The following is a 21948-nucleotide window of genomic DNA, read 5'->3' as shown; positions in this document are numbered from 1 at the left end:
CAATTCTACTTTTTCTGCATAATCCATCATACAAAATGTAATCAAATGGAAAAGTCTCTTTTTAAAACTTGTTTTATTAGTTTTAATCTTTTAACTTTATGCATCAAGCAAACATTAAATTATCTGCAACATTCTGACTGGAAGAAATTAGTTTAACATTTAAAGCTATTTTCTGCACATTCCAGCACATAAAATAAAATATTTTTTGTGTTTACACTCAGTCTTTCAAATAGATGCAAGTAAAACACAGCAGAAAATAAATAAAGTCAAAGACTCAGCGGTCCTGTTGCTCTATTTTCACCTGTAAAGCAGGAGTGGGGTAGGCGGAGGTTTACCCTGGTGCAGGTGTGCCGCGGTCAGTGGAAGAATCCGCGAGTTTCTCTGTGAGTTTCCCATCACGTCGTAGCTACTCGGTGCTTGTTGGAAGTTTAGGGGTTTTTTCGCTGTAAAAAGAAGTTTTCTTCCCACGCACAGCGGACACTAATGTTTTTGTCACTTTTTATGGAATCAAACTCAAAGTAAGGTCAGTACTTCCACGCTTTAAACGCTGCACGCTCATACTCTCTCTGCACTAGATATATGATCCATTGTTGATCTGCACACAGCTGTTGTCACGAACGTCGCACTCGCTTACGTCACTGTCATGAGACACTCGCAAAAAAATCACGGTTTTAGTAACGCAGTAACGCAGCGTTCCTACGGGAAAGTAACGGTAATCTAATTACCGTTTTTGCAATAGTAATCCCTTACTTTACTCGTTACTTGAAAAAAGTAATCAGATTACAGTAACGCGTTACTGCCCATCTCTGGTGTTAACACAGTCCCTCCAGGAGTGGACGTCCCAGGTCAGACTGTACCAGCAGTCAGAGAAACAGCAAAAACCCAGGAGCTCCGTCTCGGTTCAACATTACATTTCATGACGATACAATTAGAAAAAGACTGAATAATCAAACAGTGTCCGGTGGACTCTGTGTGCAGGTGACATTGTGACAATGTCAGGTTAACGTTTTCATTCCCATCAGACACCAGCCGTGTTTCTGACTCGGAGATATGATTCCTGGATGCCTGAAGCTTTATTGACTTGAGTATAAAACACAGGCCTATATTTGAAATGATTTGTTGACTGAAATACTTTTAGGCGCTGCAGAGGAGACAGATAATATTTCTGTCCTACAGGATGCTTTCCTCAAAAATGTCAGGTTTCAGCGACGGCACATGTCTGGCTGGAATTTAACATTCGTTAAAAATGAAGACGAGACATACATAAATAATGAAGGTTTCGAGTAAACAGTGAGCGTTGTTAAAAATAAAACACCGGCATCCATAAATAATGCCGGCGAACAGAGCTGCGAGCGAACCGAGCGCCCAGTAGAAGACGGTGTATGACAACTACTAAACTACTGACAAACAAAATCCAAATTAGTATCAATCTCTAAGGCGGCCACCACTGAGCTTCAGGTGTTCCTAAACCCACAGTAGCTCCACTGAAGCTAAGTGAGCTGCCAGAGCTGCACAGAGCAGCGCCTGCAGAGAAGTAATGCCTGAGGAAGCTCAGACAGCAGTACGGGAGAGAATATGTTTTGCTGCACAGCTTGATTATGATTGAATGAAGCCGAGCATGAACTTTAATTACTGCTTACAACCCGGCTGTTTGTGACTGCATATTGAAGCGGCTTAGGACACACAAAGGGAGGCTGAGGCGATACAGCACGCTGCAGCATTTGGCAAACATCGATCACTGTTAAAGGCTGATTTCATACAAATAGTGATTAAAGCGAGTCTTAAAACCTCCTTTTAAACGTATGCTTCCAATTCAGCATCGCTGATGAAAACGTATGAAATTTGTAGCTGCAGACATCCTTTCCCCTGCTTCAATAAAAGGTTAAATACATCTTCAAAGAGCTCAAAGCGCTCGGGTCATAATGGCATGCCATGTATTTTTATTATGCCTTCTAGGATTAGCCCAGAACACAGAGTACAACTTTCCCTAAGTGAAGCTGACAGATTGTATAATACCACTGAGACATGACTACAGAACAGTGAGCTACTGTACCCAGCACCACCCACCGAAGCTGCTGCCATTTGTGAGGACATGTCTAGGTCTTGGTCCAGAGAACACAGCATCAATAACTGAGTCTCTCTGTCCACTGAATGAAGCAGCGCCTTTCTAAAACGTCACAAAAATGCACAAGAATTTTGCAGTTGTTAAATGTCTTCTGAGCTTCTTCTACCTTCATGTTTTCAAACTGCATTAAAACTGTCCAGCAGATCAAAATCTCTCTACTCTCCTTAACTCTCCTGGACATTAAGCTGCTACTTTTGGGAAGCAGCCACACTAAAGGGATCGAACGAGGGACCACCGACCGGCCGGAGCCACTGACTAAAACAAAATCCTTTACCTCCGCAGGCAGCTGGCTGACATTGTTCACCTGTGCTTCCTGCTATCCACCCTGCATCAGTCTTCCTTTGTCTTTGAACCTCCAGCAGCTCCACAGGCAGCAGTACAAACATCCACACTGCACTAGCCGTGTAGGTATAGCAGCACAGACGCTGCATAGGTCTGTTAGCTTTGGTTTGATTTGTTTTACATAAATCTCTTTCATACCTGTCGCACTAGCTGAGCTGTTTTGTTGTAAAAAGAAAACAACATTTTATTAATTTATTATATTTTTAAAAGTACTTGTGTGTTTTTTTATTTCCCCTATGCTGTGCTATTAAAGAGTAATGTGAAAACAGCAGAACTTGTATCATATTATGAAGTGAGAACAGCTTAGCACATATTTTTAGCTCCAAGTGGGAACTGCATCGTATACATTTGACATTTGTAAAGAGATTTTTGAAATTTCAGCATATTAAATTTACCCTGAAAGGGTAGAGTTAAAACATCTCACTAATATTAAATGTGAGAAGTAACAGAAAATGACCCCAAATGATTTTACTTGTGTTTAATGAAATCATCATGTTGCTGTTAATCAAACAGAGCCAAGACAAACGTACTCGGTCACACACAGAGTGACGTTTGAGTGACGTCTGGGGAAAAGCACGCGTGACTCACCGCATGATATTTCATCAGACTTATCCCCACAGTCGTCCTCCCGATCACAGCTCCAACTGCGAGGTATACATCGTCCGTTCTGGCAGGAGAACTGCTCTGCCTGACAGGGCTGGGCTGAGGAAGAAGAAAGAGGCCACTTAATTCAATCGCACCTGCATAAGTCAGTGTAGCGGCTGCACAACAACTCTAATGGTCACTAGATCACCCAAATGTCAATGTAAGGCCGGCGCAAACCCTTTATCACGCAATCGTGCGGTTGAAGACGGGCGTGGAAAACGCGCTGTTGCTGATGGGCCGTCAGTTACGTGCTGGTGGTCACACTCGTGACAGCAGCTGATGTGGGATACGCGTGTCAATCCACCGACGGGGGAACATTCGTCATCTTCTGGCTAATGCTCATCGATCGATCCTCTGAGGATAAAAAGCTCCGGAGAAGTACGACTAATACGATATGCTGTAAGTGTCCTCGTAGATGCTCCAAGTCTTTGATACTAGAACGCCCTTAAACAATGAGATTGATTGCACAGTACCGCCGCTCCTTCACAGCCTCAAAATATTACAGTGACGGCTGCCTTGACAGCACCTGACACCAGTGTTCAAGTCTTAGAGAATAAAGCACATCTGAAGTGAGAACATTTTTATCAAAAGACGTCAGAGACAAATGTTTCATGGCCTACTGTGCAGATGAGAAGTTTAAGATAAGATAAGATAAGATAACCTTTATTAGTCCCACACGTGGGAAATTTGTTTTGTCACAGCAGGAAGTGGACAGTGCAAAAGTTATGACGCAAAAATTAGAATACAATAAGAATAAATACAGTACACAGCTGTACAGAATAGAATAAAATAATATACTATATACAGTAGAATAAAATAGAATAAAAATATACAATAAGATAAAAATAGAATACGAATGCTATATACAACTGAGTAAAAATACAACGATGCCAGAAAAGATTATTGCACTTAGTGTTATTGCACATGTGTGGATGTGTGTGTTTGTTCAGTTAAAGTCTTTGTTGTGGAGTCTGACAGCAGTTTACATAGCTGAACGGTCCTCAAAACTGATCGGAGAAGCACCTGTAACCACGCTACGTTTTCCTGAAATCACCGGTTTCACATCAGCGTTTATTCATAGAATTAATCATATTTGATAAAATGTGAAACGACTGAAAATGAGCCAGCGAGCACAGACGAGCAGCGCTGACAGATGGCACACGACTGACATCCAAAACTCCCCAAATCTAAACCCGACGTGAAAGCAGCCCGTGCGTACCTGAGCAGGTGTTGTTGGACTCGTCCTCGTTGTTGCCGCAGTCGTTTGTCCCATCGCAGAGCCATCGTTTGGGGATGCAGCGATTGTTGCTGCATTTGAACTGATTGAGGGGACAAGTGTGGTTGTCTGCAAAGAGTTCACCGCACAAAAAGCAGATCAGTCAATAAAATCAAATGAACGAACACAAGAATGAAAAAATGTATCTGACAAATACTGCATGTTGTAACATGTTAGTGTTGTAGTGTTGCAGAATCTAAACTGCAGACAGCACCCACTCAAGAACTGTCACGAAGTCACTCAGCGCTGACGTGACCTGCCTTCAGAGCAGTCTGGGTTCAAAAGGTGCTGAACTGTCGACCTGTGAGGTTTTATTGTGTTATTTGGTCTTTAATAAAGCTGGAGGGGAGGGAACTGCAAAAGCCAAGGTCATAATTATCTGACGCACGCCAACCAAACCTGAGACCGTACTGTGCCAGTCAAAAATATCCATGATCGTCATTTTGTCAGGTAGCGTGTGCTTCACAAGCTGTTTACTCACATTTGATCAATGTGAGAAAACTTTAAAGTAAGACAAACCTCATCAGCACTGCAGCTTTCTTTGTAGTTTTGGTTTCATATGGTTTCATATTATTTAAGTTCACAAAGTATAAATATTAAGTCAAGTCCAGCTGTCAAACAGCAGAGCAGCGGAGCTACACTAACAGACACGGCTGGCCAAAAACATTTGAATTCAGAGAAGGAACGAGCAGATTGTAATCGGCTTTATTTTAGAACATAATAGATGTGGCTGCCATCTTTATGACCGGCTTGGGACGTATCCGAGTGTTTCACAGTCACAGAGTCTCAGTTTCAATATTATTTAATATCGGACCTCTTTCCTGTTTATACAGTATATCTGCAGCTTTTCACTGAGACTTAATTAAGGTCACAATGTAACTAATTTCATACTGATACAACAACAAGCCGCACTAAAAACCATAAAAGGAGTAATAATGTTTCAGAGTGTGAGGAATCTCATTTATGTTTCTCCTCGGTGGTTCGTCCTTTAATTGAGAGTAATGGAGTCTCTATATCATCTTTAGTGGTCTCAAGTGTATTTGTGGTTGGTTTTGGTTTTAGTGCCTGATTTTTGTTTTATTTGAGGCGACTTTATCATGAAAAAGAGAAAAAAATCAGTGCTAATATTTAACATTAACTTTGATAATTCTAACTCATTAAGCCTCACCGCTCATTAATCATACTAAAGAAATGAGTGTTTCTCTGCATGCTGTAACTCTACCCATTGCAAAGTTCATGGCTAACACAGAGTGGAGGGCTGGTCTGTATTTAAGATGTGCTGCTGCCATCTGAAACACAATAATAATAAAAAGAATAAAGTCCATGTTTAACCATCTAACATCGAGTTTACACGACTGATTTGTAGAAGGACGCACGTAGAAAGTGGAGGAGGGGGAGCACTTTACACCCCGACTTCAGTGACATTTAAGAACACAGCAGCTGACAGCCAGAGGGAATTAGCCCTGAAAAGCTGAGGCTTTGCTTGCTTGGCCGCATCACTGTGTACAGTGTCTGTTCAGACAGTGCATTTTTCATGCTAGCGTGCAGTGTGTTGCCTGCAGACTAATTCCGAGATCCTCACAGCAGCTCTGGATCTCCTCGTCACTCCCATCCAGACAGTCATCATCTCCGTCACACTTCCACAAGGCCCGAATGCACCGCTGATTACGGCACTGGAACTCATCACTTTTGCATCGCTGTGGCTCTAAACTACTGCTGGAAGCTTCTGAGAGAGACACAAGTGAGAAAACGCCATTTTAGCCCCGCACCTTCTAAGAAATACGTGTTAAGGGGAAAATATTGGCATATAAAACGAATAACGAGCATGCACAATGTGTTAATGTTTCATAACCTCATGTGTACATGCGTGGGAACCCACTGGGATCCTCCCTCAGCTGTATTTACTTGTTTATTAGCAGATTTGAAAAGAAGCCTGTCCCACAGGACGCGGCAGGATTACACTACACTGGGACAACCTGATCTTAGGGCTCGTCTGATTCATTACGTCCTCCTACCTGCACAGGTGACATTGTTCTTCTCCAGAACCTGGTTGTCAGCGCAGGCACACACTCTCCCTCCTGGGATGGCGAGGCAGAGGGTAGTACAGCCCCCATAATTCACACTACATGCGTTGTCACCTGGAGAAACAGAACCCAAACACAGCATGGTGTCTTGCTCATTTAAAGCGACATTTTCTAAGCTGACTTTAAGCTCCGTATTATCCTGGTTTTCCCCTTTTTTTCCCATCTGTGAAATAAAGATCAGAGTTTCTGGAAACCCTTTAAATGCAGCAAAATAAATCATTTCATTGGTACAAAAGCTTTTCCCCCCACATAGAGAGACATGCCAGGTGTATGCCGCGAGATCTATAAGCATACGTCAGGTGAATTATTGGGAACGGTGTGGGTGAAAGACATTTGACATTTTTATCATTCTCGGAGGAATAATTTGTCTTTCGGGACAAAGCTGACATTCTCCAATCGAAAAAAGTCACATATCAAGTTAAGGCATGAGACACCTTTGTCACTTTCATTTAACACAGAACCCAAAGGCAGTGCCTGAGCCAATGAGATAAAGCTTTGGGTTTTGTAAGAGCCAATCAGTAATACTCAGAGTACCGGACAGCCAATTAATCTATTCAGTGGCATGAACAAAAGAGAAACGTCTCTGCATGGCGTGAACGAGGCTGTGCATATAGCAGCCACTTTAATGTCCAAGTGAGAGTTTTTAGAGTACAGTGACTTTTAACTGCAACGGCCTCTGCATTCAGAGCAACACAACAGCATTGACCTAATGTGAAGCAAAAAGCAAGACGTCCTGTGAGGCCAGCGAAGCTCTCTGCTGACATGTTCCATGCCTCTGCTATCTCTGCTTTTCAGCATGCTAACAGCGGGAATCCATCATCATTTGTTACAGCAGAGAGCAAAGACATCCAAACCTTGGTCATCTTATTTAACTTCATAAAGTGGAGCCCAAAGTGATTTGAAAGCTACTGTCACTGCTGATCAATGTGCCGGTTTATACCGTGAAATTTGAGAGCAATAGGCATATACGCAACTTTCTGGTGTATATATCTTATAAAGTGCTCTCCATTAAGGAAAGTGCTATAGGAGCTATAAATGTCTGAATTCACAGGAGGGGGAGGTTCTATTTCCAGTGCAAAACAGCCACTTTCTGTGTCAGGGCGGGATGACGACTAAATGAAGAGAAAGCAGCCAACCTTGCTGACTCTGCGCATCGTAGACACGCAGGCCGAACAGCGGCGGCCTCTCGCTCCGCAACAGAGTGATATCGCCGTTGGTCAAGTCCAGCTGGAACACCGAAGCGTTCATGTACTCGGTCCAAAAGATGAAATTGCGGTAATGAGAGATTCCGAACGGATGGTTTAGTTCTTTCCCGCTGTACACCACCTGCAACATGAAGCAAACAGTCAGTAGGGTCACGAGGTCAGAGCGACAGACAGACACCGTCAGAGGAATCAGTCATCTCAAACGGGCGTCTGGCTGTTTGAATACAGGCTTAAAGATTATTTGATGGCAGTATATGATGAATGTGATTCAATTTCACTGCACAAATTTATTCACACAGAAACGTCTGCTTATAATAATGTTTGCTAGAATCTTGGCATTGATTAAACAGCATTTGCAAATAATTAATTAGCGTGATATGCCAGTAGAGTCGATGAGCGGATGGGGATGAAAGGATGCTTGTTGTGGGAAGAGGAGCAGGTTTCAGGCGTCGCACTGCTGCAAACGTAGACACTAACCCTGAAATGCAAGAAGCGTGTGCAGAAAACAGCCTTACAACTGACCAGAGGGGACAGATGCTTTCATCCGCAGTCGATCAAACCTTAACATGGCAACAATGTAGCCTCTAAATTAATCGACTGCCTTCCAAATGCTATTATTCTAAAAAATGAGAATGAGCTGGTCTACAAACGATCCCAATCTTGAACTTAAATCGTGATTTAAAGTCCACCTTCTGGCCCTCTGTTAAACTCTGTTAAAGTGGACTAACTCAGTTTAATAACCACCTGAGAAGAAAGCCTGTAACATACCATTCTTCCTGTCCCATTTAGGTGAATCTTCTCGATGTGGTCGTAGTAGGCGTCGCACCAGTACATCGTGCTGCTGCTGTGGTCCAGCGTCAGCCCGTTGGGCCACAGCATGTTGGAGGTGACGAAAATGCGGCGGTTGGATCCGTCCATCCAGGCCTTTTCTATCCGCCCTATGCTGTCGTTGACCTCATCTTCCTCCCAGTCTGTCCAGTACATCCAGCTACCACACACAGAATTGAACACATACAGTGCCAGCAGCGAGATAAAGCAAACAGTGTCACGGCATCGGTGGCATCTGTAGATCACAACTTGCTGTCGCTGACACTGATCACACCTCATATTCAAACTAAGCAGTTCATTTCAGCCGTCTGCTCCCCATTCATCTTTGCCCTTACTTTCTGACACGCTGATGTTAAAGGGTTTTGCTCGCTGCTCCCTCTACAAGCAGCCTCCTGCTTTGATTACTTATCAATCAGAAGATGTGACAGCATCTGCAAGCTTCTCTCAAAATGATCTATTTCTTGTCACAGTGTCTTCAGAGGTTTGCTCCGAGTGCCCATGGGGAGGCTCCGGCACTGAATCTTTCTCATGCAGTTTGATTCATGCAGGCAACATTATAGGGAACACAAACTGTACTGACAAACACATTACAAAAGTATTTATCCCCTTCCTGTTTTTATTGATTTCTTTTTGTTATTTGTCACACTTGCATATTTCAGATCAAACAAATCTTAATCTAACACAAAGATAACCCGAGTAAACACAAAGTTTAAATCGAGATTTCATTTGTTAAGGGAAATAAAGCTTTAAACCTGGCTCTCAGTGAAAACGTCATTGCTAAGCTGAGTTTTCTTGCCACACCCAGCCCTGATTACTACCATATTTTCCGCACAATAAGGCGCACTTAAAATGCTTTAATTTTCTCAAAAATCAACATTGCGCCTTATTTATGAATTCTGGTTGTGCTTACTGACCTCGAACCGATTTTATGTGCTACACGGTGCTCAAACATCTGTCAAAAACGTTTTAGTATGACTTTGGTAAGCTACGAAGCCGCCGCTTGATGGATTGTCGGCAGTGTTGCCAACTCCTCAGTAAAGAAAATTGCTATTGGCTGTCCTAAAAGTCGCAAGAAGTCGCTAAATGACGTCATCGCCTAATTTGCATAATTGGTCATGCTAATCTAATTGTAACCTATGTTGTTGGAGAGAGAAATAACATCGTGGAAGAGACATAAAGTGAGTAAAAAACGTCCTAAATGCATTTAGAGTTTATTTAGAACTATAAATTAAATTTATTTTAGCAATTATTGTTTTTTTTAATGTCACAATTCCAACCCTGCTCCTTTACCCGGGCTTGGACCGGCAAAAGTGACCTGAAATAGGCGCTCTGGTGGAGTTACTTTGTGTGTGTGTTTATAAGTAGTTTTAAACCTTGTGATCCACAAAACAGCATAAGAGTAAAAGAAGAACTGACTGCGTTACAGCACCCGCTGCTTGTTGAGAGTAAAAGCGATACGCGCTTTCACGTCTTTTTTTAGCGACTTTTTTTTTAGAAAAAAAAGCTAAGTTGGCAACACTGATTGTAGGAGCATTATGGCTACCGTAGTCAGGAGCCTCACGGAGGAATCTGGGTCCTAAACTCTGTCACTTTCAGGTCCCAAAGACAAACGAACACTGCGGCATCACTGAGAGTTAAAAACTGTCTAAAGTCTTTCATCTTTAATAAAACGATCAGCGTTGCTGCTTTACCAGGTGTAACAATTAAGTTTAACATCCAGGCATCCATGAAAACAGAATTTATTAAATGTAACTGAGTTAGAAGTTAGCAGGAAGTTAGCTCGCTAGCTTGATATAGCATGATACCTAAACATGATATAGCATGTTCTGACTGAGAGATTTCTGAAAAATTACATCGTACAGCTCTGCTATCACTTCCAACATAAATGAAGACAGAAAACTAAACAGCAGTGACGTTTGTAGGGTTACTGAAGTTGGGCTAGCTGGTATATAATGATGTGCTACGTGACCGCTAGCTACACAGCTATGTTAGCATAGCATAAACAGTGAAGCTGGAGGATGAACGCTAACTTTTTTCGCTAAAAGTTAACGTGAGGGTTCCTGATGGTTAGGGACAAATGTAATCGCATGGCAGGATGCTGTAAACGGACCAAACTTCAGTCAGGAGAACAACTGAGATAATCCATCCACAATACGAGGTTAGTCATTAATATACTGCTACAACATGGGAATAGAGCCGCTGCCAGAGAATTCAGCATTAATGAATCAATGGTACACAAGTGGAGGAAGCAAGAAGAATGAGCTGAGTAAAGTTTGACTTATTTGATTGTTTTGTTTTGCTTAATGCGCCTTATGGTCCGAAAAATATGGCACTACTGTTAAGTAGATGTCTTCTTAGAGTTTATGAAGACATTTCAATAACATTTTTGGTTGCCTTCTTTTTTAAGATCTACCACAAGCTGGATGACTGAGAACTTAGACACATGGAAAATAAAACCTGTGTGATAAAGTGAAGTATGGCCAAGGATCTCAAAAAGCAGCCACAGTCTAAAGAAACAGCTGAGAAACAAAGTCAGTGACATCATCATTAAAAAACATGCAAGCATGCAAAAACCTAAGAAATCAGGAAGGCCTCCGCCAGGTCAGAAATCTGAAGTTTTCCCCGATGAAGACGAAATGGATACAAACTAGATTCTCCATATTTTAAAAGCAGATAATCAGACACGTGTTTGGACTTCAGTTGTCGGGGCTTAAGAAACATTTCAGGCTTCTCAAGCTAAGCTTTACTAGACGTCAAAGTCAGACGGTCCATATTTTCAACCAAAGTGCTTCAGTGTAGCTTCTGTATGTCGAGAAAACAGCTCCCGGAGGACCAGTGGTATGTGAAACACGATTGGGTCAATAATTCGACAGGTCTTTTCTCCAGTAACCGTGCCCGAGAGATTTTCTCTTTGAGGATTCCTGGCTGAGCCACGTGGCCCCTTGTTTCTCATCAATGATAGAGAGCTTGGCAAAGAGATGATGAAACAGAATCAGAGATGGGGCTGAATGAAGACTCCCACTGTCTCAAAGTCATCTTTACGATTTCATGAATTATTCACAGCACCCCGGCTCCCCACTCAACATGCAGACACACATATGGCTACATGCAGAACGGCAAACACGGGCATGAAATCAGACATCGTGGCATTTTCACCGTTATAGTAGAAGACGGTTTACAGCTGACTTAAACACAGACCTGAATTGTCCACGTTTCATATTTTCATTTAAATCTGCAAGTTATCCAGAAGCAAACATGACAAAAACTAGAATTTGCAGCATTACTTTTAGTTTCTAATAATCTGTACTGTTTGCTAAAAAATGTATAGACCGTGCCACGTTATTACATAAGCCTCTAAACTATAAACAGGTGATAAATTAAAGCAGAAAAAGCTAAAAGCACCCACCCCTGCAGTGAGCACCTTCCTCAGCCCTGTTATGCTGTGTGTGTGTGGGGGGGGCTTTTCAATTCAGATGATAAGGACAGCTCCTCTCCTCTGGCATGAGGGGTCACTGGATAGCTTTATGAATATAAAAATGATGTGACTCATATGCCATGGCCTTCACAGTTTCTAGATCTCAGCCCAGTTGAATGCCCAGCCTTCATCGCTGTCATGAAAACAGCAAAGTAGGGAATCTCTTTTTAGCACTGCTGCTCCGGTTAATGCCCAGGCGGACCGGATCCTTACGAGACACCTTCATGATGGTTTTGTCCATAAATGTGTCGTCCATCTGTTTGCACACTCATGCAGTCGCTAAGAAGCTGACCAAGTGTGATTAGTAACATATTTTTTGCCATGTGTGTGCTTCATGAATAAATGTATTCAGTTTCTAGGTACGACACTATTAGTGTTAATTGTGTCAACACAGACTAGAAGCAGCAAAGTGAGGAAAAAATAAGGCATCGAGGATGCAAAAGATCAGAAGATGTGTTGGAGAATTGTTTCCATTTCACCTTAAGAGACTCTTCCAGCAGAGCAGATAGAGATCAAAGGGCTGTCGGCTTCAGGCTGAACGCTTCCTCAGAAGCCCAAAACTAGCTCTTCTAATCATTTGTGCTGTCAGTGGGAGGGTTGGAGTAAAAGTTATTAATCCTTATACAAAAAAAGTGACACGGTTATTTGCCACCCCCAACTCTGCTGCTGTGGCACATCTGTCAGCACTGAAACTCTCAGCGCCACCCTGATTAGCCTTAAAGTTTAAGGCCATGTTCTCATATCAGCTGTTTAACGTTTTGTTCTTTACACGTAACGCAAACATGATTTTTTTTAATAATCCCTCAGATAAACGTCAGTTTCCTTCCTGCAGCACCGCAACGTGACTCGTATAGCAACGCTGGAATCAGTTTCATTGTTGGAATCGAGAATAAGACAGAGAGCTAAAAATAAAGGCAAACTGTCTACTGGTAACTGTTTTCAACAAAGGGGGGAAATAAAACTAAACTAGGAATGAGTAAGTTTTGTTTTTGCTTTGGTGCGTGTCCCTAAAGCAGCGAAACAGCTGTGTATAGCAAAATGTTTGGAACAGTCCTTTGAGGCTTGGAAACTAATCTCTGACTGCAATGGATTTGGGGAGTGTTAATACGATTTAAGCCTTAAAGTATTAATCCCTAAGAACCTTAAGACACTCAATGAATTTGGGTTTTGCAGCATCAACTCTATATGATAATTACCAATCAGCCAGCAAAGTTCAACTTATAGGAATGTGCACAGAAATGCTTATAAGATTGTCCCTGAGAACTCCACAGAATTAGCTATTAAATGGTTTAATTGTGGCTAATGAGCTGCTTGGTGTCGTTCTTGGAACGAGATGAGTGAGTTAAAGGCTGCACAAGGGGCTTTCAGAAAAACAGATGTTCTGTCAGTTTAATCGTGCTGATGAAAATTATTCATATGTTATCATCAATCACAGGAGATGTCTGCTAAAGCAAACTGTTTCCAACACTTTCTGCAAAGTAATAGTTTAAGAAACTTTGGGAATTCATGCTAGTGCGAGAAAGTAGCATCTCACATGCGGTGTGTCAGCATATGTGCTGCCATATATGGGCTGATGTAAAAGCATGAGCCAAAGAAATCAGAGATGGTTTAATAAGAGCAGCTATATCTCTCTGCTTTATTGGTTTATATAATGTCACCAGTTTCTGCAGCACATACACTGCAGCATTGCAGCTATGCACACAGTGGTGCCTTCACAGTAAGCTGCTAATGAGCTTGTAAAATGCATGGTTTTCCTTTCCATGCAGTTCAAACATACAGTATACAGTAACCTAGATATAAAACGAGTATACTGAGACTGAACACTGAAAAAACCGTGTCAGCATCAGACTCAAATATCCATCGGACGGGCCTCACAAGGAACGGAGATGTCATTTAAATCAGGTTATTGCACATTACCTAATGTCCCTCAGCCTCTTACAAACACCTTGATAACAATCCCAACATTTTTCTCACTGAAGTATTGTTTTCCCACAATTTAGGGGCCTACATGAAATATTACTTTGGGCAAAGGTTAAAGGCGAAACTCTCCACAGTATCCTGCCAATTCTTCAATACCATTTAATTAATCAAAAACAAACAACAACAAATTTGAGGACACCAATATTCACATTTAGGACATAGAAGACAGATGGTTTGAAAGAGAAGTGAAAGAAGCATCTATGTCCACTGAGAATGGCCATCTTTGAACAGAGGGGCGGGGCTTATGACATCAACTGTCTGCCATCTATAATCTAGTTCTGAGAACCTTCCCAGATGCCACCTGACCTCAGGAAATCACATGATAGGGTGGGGCTAGGTGGGTTCACCCGAAACCTTGGCTGATTTTCACACCTTGGCTCGTGTGATTAGGTAGAGGATCAACAAGGGGTTCATGACCCCCTTGGGGGGACACTCCCCTAGGACTTAAGTCTGGGACTCCCCACCATTTGACCTTAGAACTGAAGAAGCTTCTCGGATGAGAGATGAAACGTCTTCAAGCAACTTAAAGAAGTCCAGACGCTTTTCTTTCCAAGCGCCTTAGACTACGATGACCTGGATGACTGAGAAGCTTCACAGACATACAACAAATAAAACAGGGCGCGGACATTCATTCGTTATTTGAATTTTACCAACCAGGTCTAAAATCTGATGGCAATTTAAATTCTGTACAACACACTAGCGAGGCAATAAAAAGCGTAACATTTTTACCTCCGAAGTTGTTTAAAGTCCATTTAGTGATGTGAGTGAGAGTGGCAAGATAATTGCTTTCCTCACTTTCTGTCAGGGCGTAAAAAATGGAGCACACACCACGCACGTGCTGTTTTGGTAATGTTTTCCAGCATTATAGCCTGTCTGCATCTAACTGATGCTTAGCCATACCTGCACCTGCACAGGACCAACAAACTATTTCTGCCACTGAATTCTGCTCGTGTAATATTATTTTTCTGACCTGTTCAGAGGATCCACCACAATGGCCCGGGGGTGAGACATATTGCCTTCCAGCAAAGTCTTCCTGGTCTGGGAAGCTCTGTCCAGCCTGGCAACACTGATCGTCTTCCTGTACCCATCGTTGGTCCAATACAAGTTATTCCCAATCCAATCCACTGAGATTCCTTCAACGTTGTCAAGTTCTACAACAAAAGAATTCAACAGAACTATCAAATATATGCCACATCCTTATCTATACACACAGCTCAGCAGGATTTATAAAAGACATCAAATGTTTTATAAATGTTGTCACATCATTAAAGAACTTTGGGGTTAGTGTTATACAAAGTGTAACAAATGTACATTTTAGGCTGTTGGAGTGTGTTAAATGTAACATGACTGCACTCGGACGCACCATCTTTCAGTATAGTCTCTCTGCTGCTTCCATCTATTTTTTGCCGCCCAATCAGGAAGCTGGTGGTGTCAGCAAAGTAGACGTGTCCCAGCTCTGCGTGGTAGTCGATGGCTCGAGGGTTGACCAGGTCTTCGATCGGCACCATGTGCTCGTCACTGGACTTGATGTTCATGTCCAGGCCTCGGATGACTCCCGGACGCCCCTTACCGTAGAACAGGAAGATATCGTTTTTGGGCTCTACAAAGCAAGAAAGGACAGCGCCCTTTTTTTTACTGTTATTGTCAATTAATTGGTGTAATTCATCAGTGCTGATCCTAGCATTAAACCCTCTTACTGGCCACATTGTTCTCATATGTTTGCTAGAGCCTGGGCCATTCATTTACCCTAATGGAGCCAGTAATCAGTGCCAATGACTATACTCTCCCCCCTCAATCACAGCCCTGCTACGAAGCTGCCTTTAGCGTAAGAGAAGAAAAATGCTTGAGCAAACAGACAATTGCAATACTTACCCTGCGCTGTTTCTGAACTAAAAAAAACACGCCTGAGCAGAAAGGCAAACGGAAAGGCCCGGAAAGCTGAGGCAGCTCCTCGCCTGCCGCTCAGGGGACTTTATGTTCTCGAACCCTTTGGGATCCTCTGGAGACGCAAAGGGAAGAATGAAGGAGGGCTTCCATTGAAAGAAGCAGACCTCTCCTCACTCTTAGCCCCTACCCAGGAGACTAGGATGCTGAGGGTGAGGACCACACATGTCTCACTCCAATTTATCATTTCGTGGGGGAGATACCAACTACCCAGGAGACAATTAAGCATTGCAAGAGACCCAGATATCAAACCCCACTGTGACTGCTCTTTGAACAAGGACTACCATTTAACACTAAATCTCATTATGCTTAGGGAGATGGAAAGCACGAGCAAAAAGAGATAGTGTCATCAGAACATCTATGAGGGGGGCATAAATCAAACGTGTCACGCTTTGCCTCCCGATGCTTCGTTACCTCGATCGAAATGTGGCGGGCCCTAAAATTGTGTCATCAATTTGATCCCCTGCTTTTATTGTCAACTACACAATGTCCAGCGATTGATCAGACTGGCCGACAAATGCAGACAAACTTAAAACCTCATTATTGCAACAGTCAGTCAGACTCGCGACAGGTCGATAGCAGGACATTACTCTCAAGCGGGTGTGTATTCACCATTCGCTGTGATCGTCATCGCTGTCGGGCGAAGGCCGTGCATGCGTGGCATATGCTTGGCTCTAATATGGTACATGAGCAGAAGATCCTTGGCTGACATTAGTTCAGATTCTTTTCAATTAGAAAAACTGCCAGAGAAAACCTTTTAGATCTGTGCTCTTTAACTTTGACTCCAATCGGCTCACAGTAAGTATTCTAATAATATTTCATCCGTCTTCTTCCACTTATTGAATTTGGGGTGCTGGCTGGGTTGGGGCGGAGCCTATGCCAGCTGGCACAGATTAAAAGGTAGGCTGTTAGCTCAGAGGTAACACGGATAACCTGGAGCACCAGGACAGAGCCGACCTCCGCACAGATCCCCAGCAGCTGCTTGTTATGAGCACCTCACCCCGGCGTTCTAAAATTCAGCACGTGGACTGGAAGAGCCAGGGATCGATCCACCAACCTTCAGATCAGGAGACGCCACAGCCGCCCCCACAATGATACTGGTTTTTGAAATAACATAGAGAAACTATTTCTGACATTCTGTGTCGGTTCTTTCTCTCTAAGAGGAAGTGATGTCCAGCTTGTGAGAAAATGTGCCAGCTGCTGTATTTTGTCAAAACCAAACTTCTCCCACTGCAGTTTCCAAACTCAAGTATCCCACAGAGTGGTTTAAGTCTAATCCTATAACAAACACTGGGGGCTGGGAGGTTGCAAAAATATTAGCATCTTCATAAAACACAGTTTGACTCCGCAGCAGATCTTATACTAACTTTTACAGGACATTCCATCGAAGCCCAGGCTGTAGCCCGTACGACAGCGGCAGGTCCTGGACTTGTAGCTGCCGCTCAGAAGGCAGATGTGGGAACAGCCGCCCGGCTTTCCGTATGAATCCATTTCACACGCATGACTTCTGACTGTGAACGAAATGAGAAAGAGAAATGTCAGTACTTTTGCTTGTATTTTACTCAAATATATGACAGAAAATAAAAGATACTTGCAAATATGTAGAAACTGTCCTTTACCTGTGGGCTGAGTGAGTTTATGATAAACCCGCAGTCCTTTAGAATTCCCCAGGCTGGCGAGCGTCCTGCTGTCTGCTGTGATGTTGAACCTGTGGATCTGCAGCAGCTCTGCAGAGGAACTCCCTTTGGAAGGGTCAGAGTGGATAGCATAGAGGTAGTCCTCAAACACAGCTAATGAATAAATGTACGACACCTGAAAAACAAGAAAGACCCACATTCCTTTTTTTCATCTTTCATGAAACCAGAAACACACAAAACCACAACATGAAAATAAAATAAAAGAATAATAAAAATGAATGAAGGAAGACTTGCATGAGAGGGACGGGCGATAGCTGTGGGGCTGTTTGGCAGCCCGTGCAGAGTCAAAAGCCTGACTCCACTGGGAGGCTGCTGGCCCTGATACTGCAGCCTCCATGCTACATTTAGCAGCCCGACACCCACACATAGCGACATGGCTGGATGAGCTGTGTTCACAGGAAGTGCACCTAAGCTCACTGGCCCACACTTTGACATCAGGGGCACCAAGAAACACGCGTCAGAATAAAGAAATAAATAAAAAACAAACCACTCAACCGACCTCAGCACTCTACTTTCACACGAGATGCTTTTTTAAGGAACTCTCACATACTGCTTCAAGAGCTTGCAGCTCACCTATACAGCACAGGAAGCACTCAGTACCATCTGTATGAAAAACACAGAAAATACCAGCAGGGTCAACTTCATATAGAGAAGTGGATCTGCGCAGCTAACTGTAATCTCCTCGGCTCACCACAACAGCAGAGAACAACAGAGGATATTTAGATATTTTCTGAAATGACAAATTTTACTCTGTGGAAGTTTAGAAACTCCTGACTGTCAAGTATGAAGAGCTTTAAAATTATAATGCAGCGAGCAAACCTGTGGGGAATCTTCTGATGCGAGCGGCTACGACATTAAAGACCACACACGGGCTACAGAAAAGACAGACAGCGGCAACATCGCATTTGTAATGCAAATGCGATGACATGAAGATACTCCGTCTAATGAGGGCGCGAGCAAATGAATGAGGCAATATCATGCAAAGAACACCTGCATACAGAACACGGTGCTTAATGTGTATGTTCTTCTTTCCTCATAAAGCCCGAGTATCTAGTCCAAGTTGGCTAAAAGGACCTTTTAATGAATAATCATCGTTCGTGATGAAGGGACTCAAAATTGTGCTGCAGGAGTGAGACTACCGACGCGCTCATTTGGAAGGCAGCCCCACGTGTGACTCAATTTCTTCAATTTAATAAACCATTTATTCGCCACACAAAAGCCCCTTTTGTCCAAAATGAAGAGTGAATTAAAACAACAAGCAGTGAACACGCCACCTGCCTTACAGTGATAAAGCACAGTGCCCTGAATCGGAACATTAACCAAAGAACACCCTGTAAGTGGATCCAAATCCTGATAAGAAAAGCCCACGTTAGTCCACAACGTGCGGCCCGTGGAAGGCAAAAATCTGTGCAAAGTGGCACTCACTTGGCTGCCGTGGATAACGGTGTGCCTGTTCTTGCCCTGGTAATCCACCACGTCGATGTAATCCAGGTAGGCATCGGCCCAATACACCAGCTTCTTGACCACATCCAGCGCCACAGCAGTGGGTTGCTCGATTTTATAATCGACCAGCCGGGTCCGGTTGGTGCCGTCCATGTTACAGCGCTCCACCTTGGCCACGTTCCCATAGTCAGTGAAGAAGAGCATTCTGCAGGGGAGGGGGGGTTAAATCATTAAACGAGGTAAAGGATACCATCATAGTCACAATGTGACCGTGCATCATTTTAGTAGTTTGGTTGCATTTATCCCAGTATGACAGAGTGACACTTGATCCTTACTGCCAACAATCTTAGTCTAATCCAATGTTCGTTCAAGCAGTCGTCAGCAGTTTTGTATCCACCCCCTCGAACATCGACCGCGCACTCTTGTTGAGTGTTACTACTATTGCAACTAACCAGTTGAGGTCCTTGGCCAACATTAGGAGATTTCTCAAGAGTTTGGAAACAGAAATGCGAACATATTTCATCCAATAACTGAATCCCTCAGACGGGGTTTTGCAGGAAAGCCAAACAGAAAATCCATTCAAGCAAACAATATTCAAGCATAAAATGTGACTTTTTGGAAGATCCAAGTCAAAGTTCTGATCTTAATCCAACAGAGATGTTGTGGAAGGACATAAAGTACAAAATGAATACATTCACCAACCCATGCAAATATGTAATCGAGTTTCATGTAATAGTACAACAATCTGATCAAATACAAATACAGTAAAAATGGTACAAATAGGTTAAAACACATGAACGCATTAAATCAGCGCAGAATTAATTTTAATTACAAGAAAAAAAGATTTAAAAACAGCATCGCGCTGCCTTTGAAGGCCTTGTAAAAATGACTTGTTAGACTGCTTCTCTGATACAAGCCCATAACCTGGAGGCAAATGTAATAAAAGCAGCATTTTCCATTTCTCTTTGGGTAATTTTGGCGACATTTAGAAAGCTGCAGCAGACCTCGGGGTATGTGAGCAGACACAAAATGACAATGTGTGATGCAGTGAGAAGCCAGCTTCAAAATCAATCTAAAAAGACACAGGGAGCCAGAGTAACTACGGGAGGACAGGCGTTATACACAGTGTCATTTGATTCTTACTACAGGTACTAAATTACATCACCAGAAATAACTGGAATGCTCTTCAGCAAAAGTAACTGCAGCTCTGAAAGTTTTTAAAATTGCTCAGGTATGCACATTCAGTCATTTATATGGAAGGCTTGCCCCGCTGCCTCGCTGGGACTCTGTGAGGATGGATCTCTAACAGCTTCCAGTGATAACCAGCTCCAGCCAGAGAACGACGGGAAGCCGACTTAATCTGCACAAGTCAAACCAGAGGAGAGATGGGCTGCCCTTTGAACCCTCGACCAAGCTGTGCTGAAAAACTGCCGGCATCAGCAAACCCAGCTCCCCAAACAGGTGCACCTCCACGTGGCATATCAATGTCTGCTTTCTAGGATTAGGACGGAGCCGATGCTGTATTTGTGCATTCTGCAGCTATGATGAGATCCTTGTTGGATTCTGGGAATGAGCACCTGTGAAAAAGTAAAAAGCACGGGGGCAGCGAATAAAGGCAGGAGCCTCACAGCTGGAGAATCAATGAGCAGCGTATCGGCCAAAACTACAGCAGCGTCAGGACACGGCTGGTTTCTTTCAGATCCTCTTGCACTTGAAGGAGTGTAAAATCTGGAGGCTTAATTTAAAATAATGCTCTGAACATAATTCTGTAAAAAATTAATTTATAATAAATACAAAAAAAAGTAGCGTTGCAGTGTTTGACTCTGGCAACGGCTTAAAGGCTTCAACGTTGTTTTTGTACGACAAATCTTGCACAAACATTTGCCAGAAATAGATCCTGTTGACCTTTGATGATTCCTGACTTCCTGCAACGCCATCAGCAGGGTTCCAGTCGTGACTTTAGAGATAATAAATGAAATATTTTTTACAGGATAAATCAGCATAATAACATTGGTGATCTTTTGTGCCATCAATGCATCTTTTTATTTCCAAGTTCCTGCAAAACTGAAACAGTCCCAAAAATATAAAAATGTCAGTAATCAGATTCCAGGCGACAATTTTGCTCCCCTCCAAACAAATTATTAGCATGTATAAATGCAGACTTTACTTCCATGGACGGGGCTGACGGTGTGATGCAACAGCAGGATTTTAATTATTTTATAATATCAAAGCTCGGGAGGAAACTTGCCAGCAGCGCTTCTTCATCACGGGTATACACGCTACACTAAAATAGGACTCGTGGGAGAGGACGCTTCAATTTTGTAGTGCTGATAAAAATTCTAGCTGATAAACAAACCATACCATCCATCAAACTCAGAAAAGCTTTTTAGAGAGAAGAAGAAAAGGCTGTCCATCAAGTTAAAATGCTTATCCAATAGCAAGAGAGGCAAGGATGCAGAGGGACGGAGTGCCAAACCAGGGCACATTCTATAAACACTGCTCCTCACGCTGCGCTGCTATCTAACACCTCCCTGATTTCTTTTGTTTTCACTCCATTGCTCTGGGCTGACAGACCTCTCTCAGGCTGTACCTATTTCTCACCAATTAGAGTCAGGAATAAGGCTCCGAGAGTCCATCTATCCAGCAGCCTGCAAAACCAGCTCCCTCGTGGGGCAGCGGACTCGAGACCACTATCCATCTATATCTACAGAATAAGGTTCATATGTGTATGCGAGTCATGTGTGATTACAGCACAACCACTTAAGAGCCAGCCTGACTTGGAGCACATCACAGGGAGTGCAGTGTATTCACTGTAACACAAACGAGAACAAAGAGCTGCAGCCAGCCGACTCTCCCTGCCTTTAAAAAACCAGCTAATTATTTTGATGAGAGGTTTACGGTCGT

The 21948-nt window shown here is 42.9% G+C and overlaps 1 protein-coding gene across 2 annotated transcripts in view; it reads right to left on the bottom strand.

Annotated features, from left to right (window-relative positions):
• lrp1bb (low density lipoprotein receptor-related protein 1Bb) overlaps window positions 1–21948 on the bottom strand; it is a 278492-nt gene that overhangs the window by 127551 nt on the left and 128993 nt on the right. For both annotated transcript variants that reach the window (XM_085374416.1, XM_085374417.1), the window contains exons 8-18: window positions 19027–19249; window positions 17524–17716; window positions 17272–17415; window positions 15324–15560; window positions 14931–15111; window positions 8446–8665; window positions 7609–7798; window positions 6404–6526; window positions 5971–6114; window positions 4332–4457; window positions 3056–3169 (exon numbers count right to left, since the gene is read on the bottom strand). In XM_085374416.1, the coding sequence (XP_085230542.1) occupies window positions 3056–3169; window positions 4332–4457; window positions 5971–6114; window positions 6404–6526; window positions 7609–7798; window positions 8446–8665; window positions 14931–15111; window positions 15324–15560; window positions 17272–17415; window positions 17524–17716; window positions 19027–19249 (1895 nt within the window). The remainder of the gene's footprint in view (window positions 1–3055; window positions 3170–4331; window positions 4458–5970; window positions 6115–6403; window positions 6527–7608; window positions 7799–8445; window positions 8666–14930; window positions 15112–15323; window positions 15561–17271; window positions 17416–17523; window positions 17717–19026; window positions 19250–21948) is intronic.

Source organism: Diplotaxodon limnothrissa, linkage group LG16 (assembly GCF_057381915.1).
Source record: "Diplotaxodon limnothrissa isolate DT_005_m linkage group LG16, D_limnothrissa_male_GT1.1, whole genome shotgun sequence".
Classification (NCBI taxonomy): Eukaryota; Metazoa; Chordata; class Actinopteri; order Cichliformes; family Cichlidae; genus Diplotaxodon; species Diplotaxodon limnothrissa.
The sequence above is the reverse complement of the archived record's forward strand: the minus strand, read 5'-3'. Positions and strand labels throughout refer to the sequence as shown.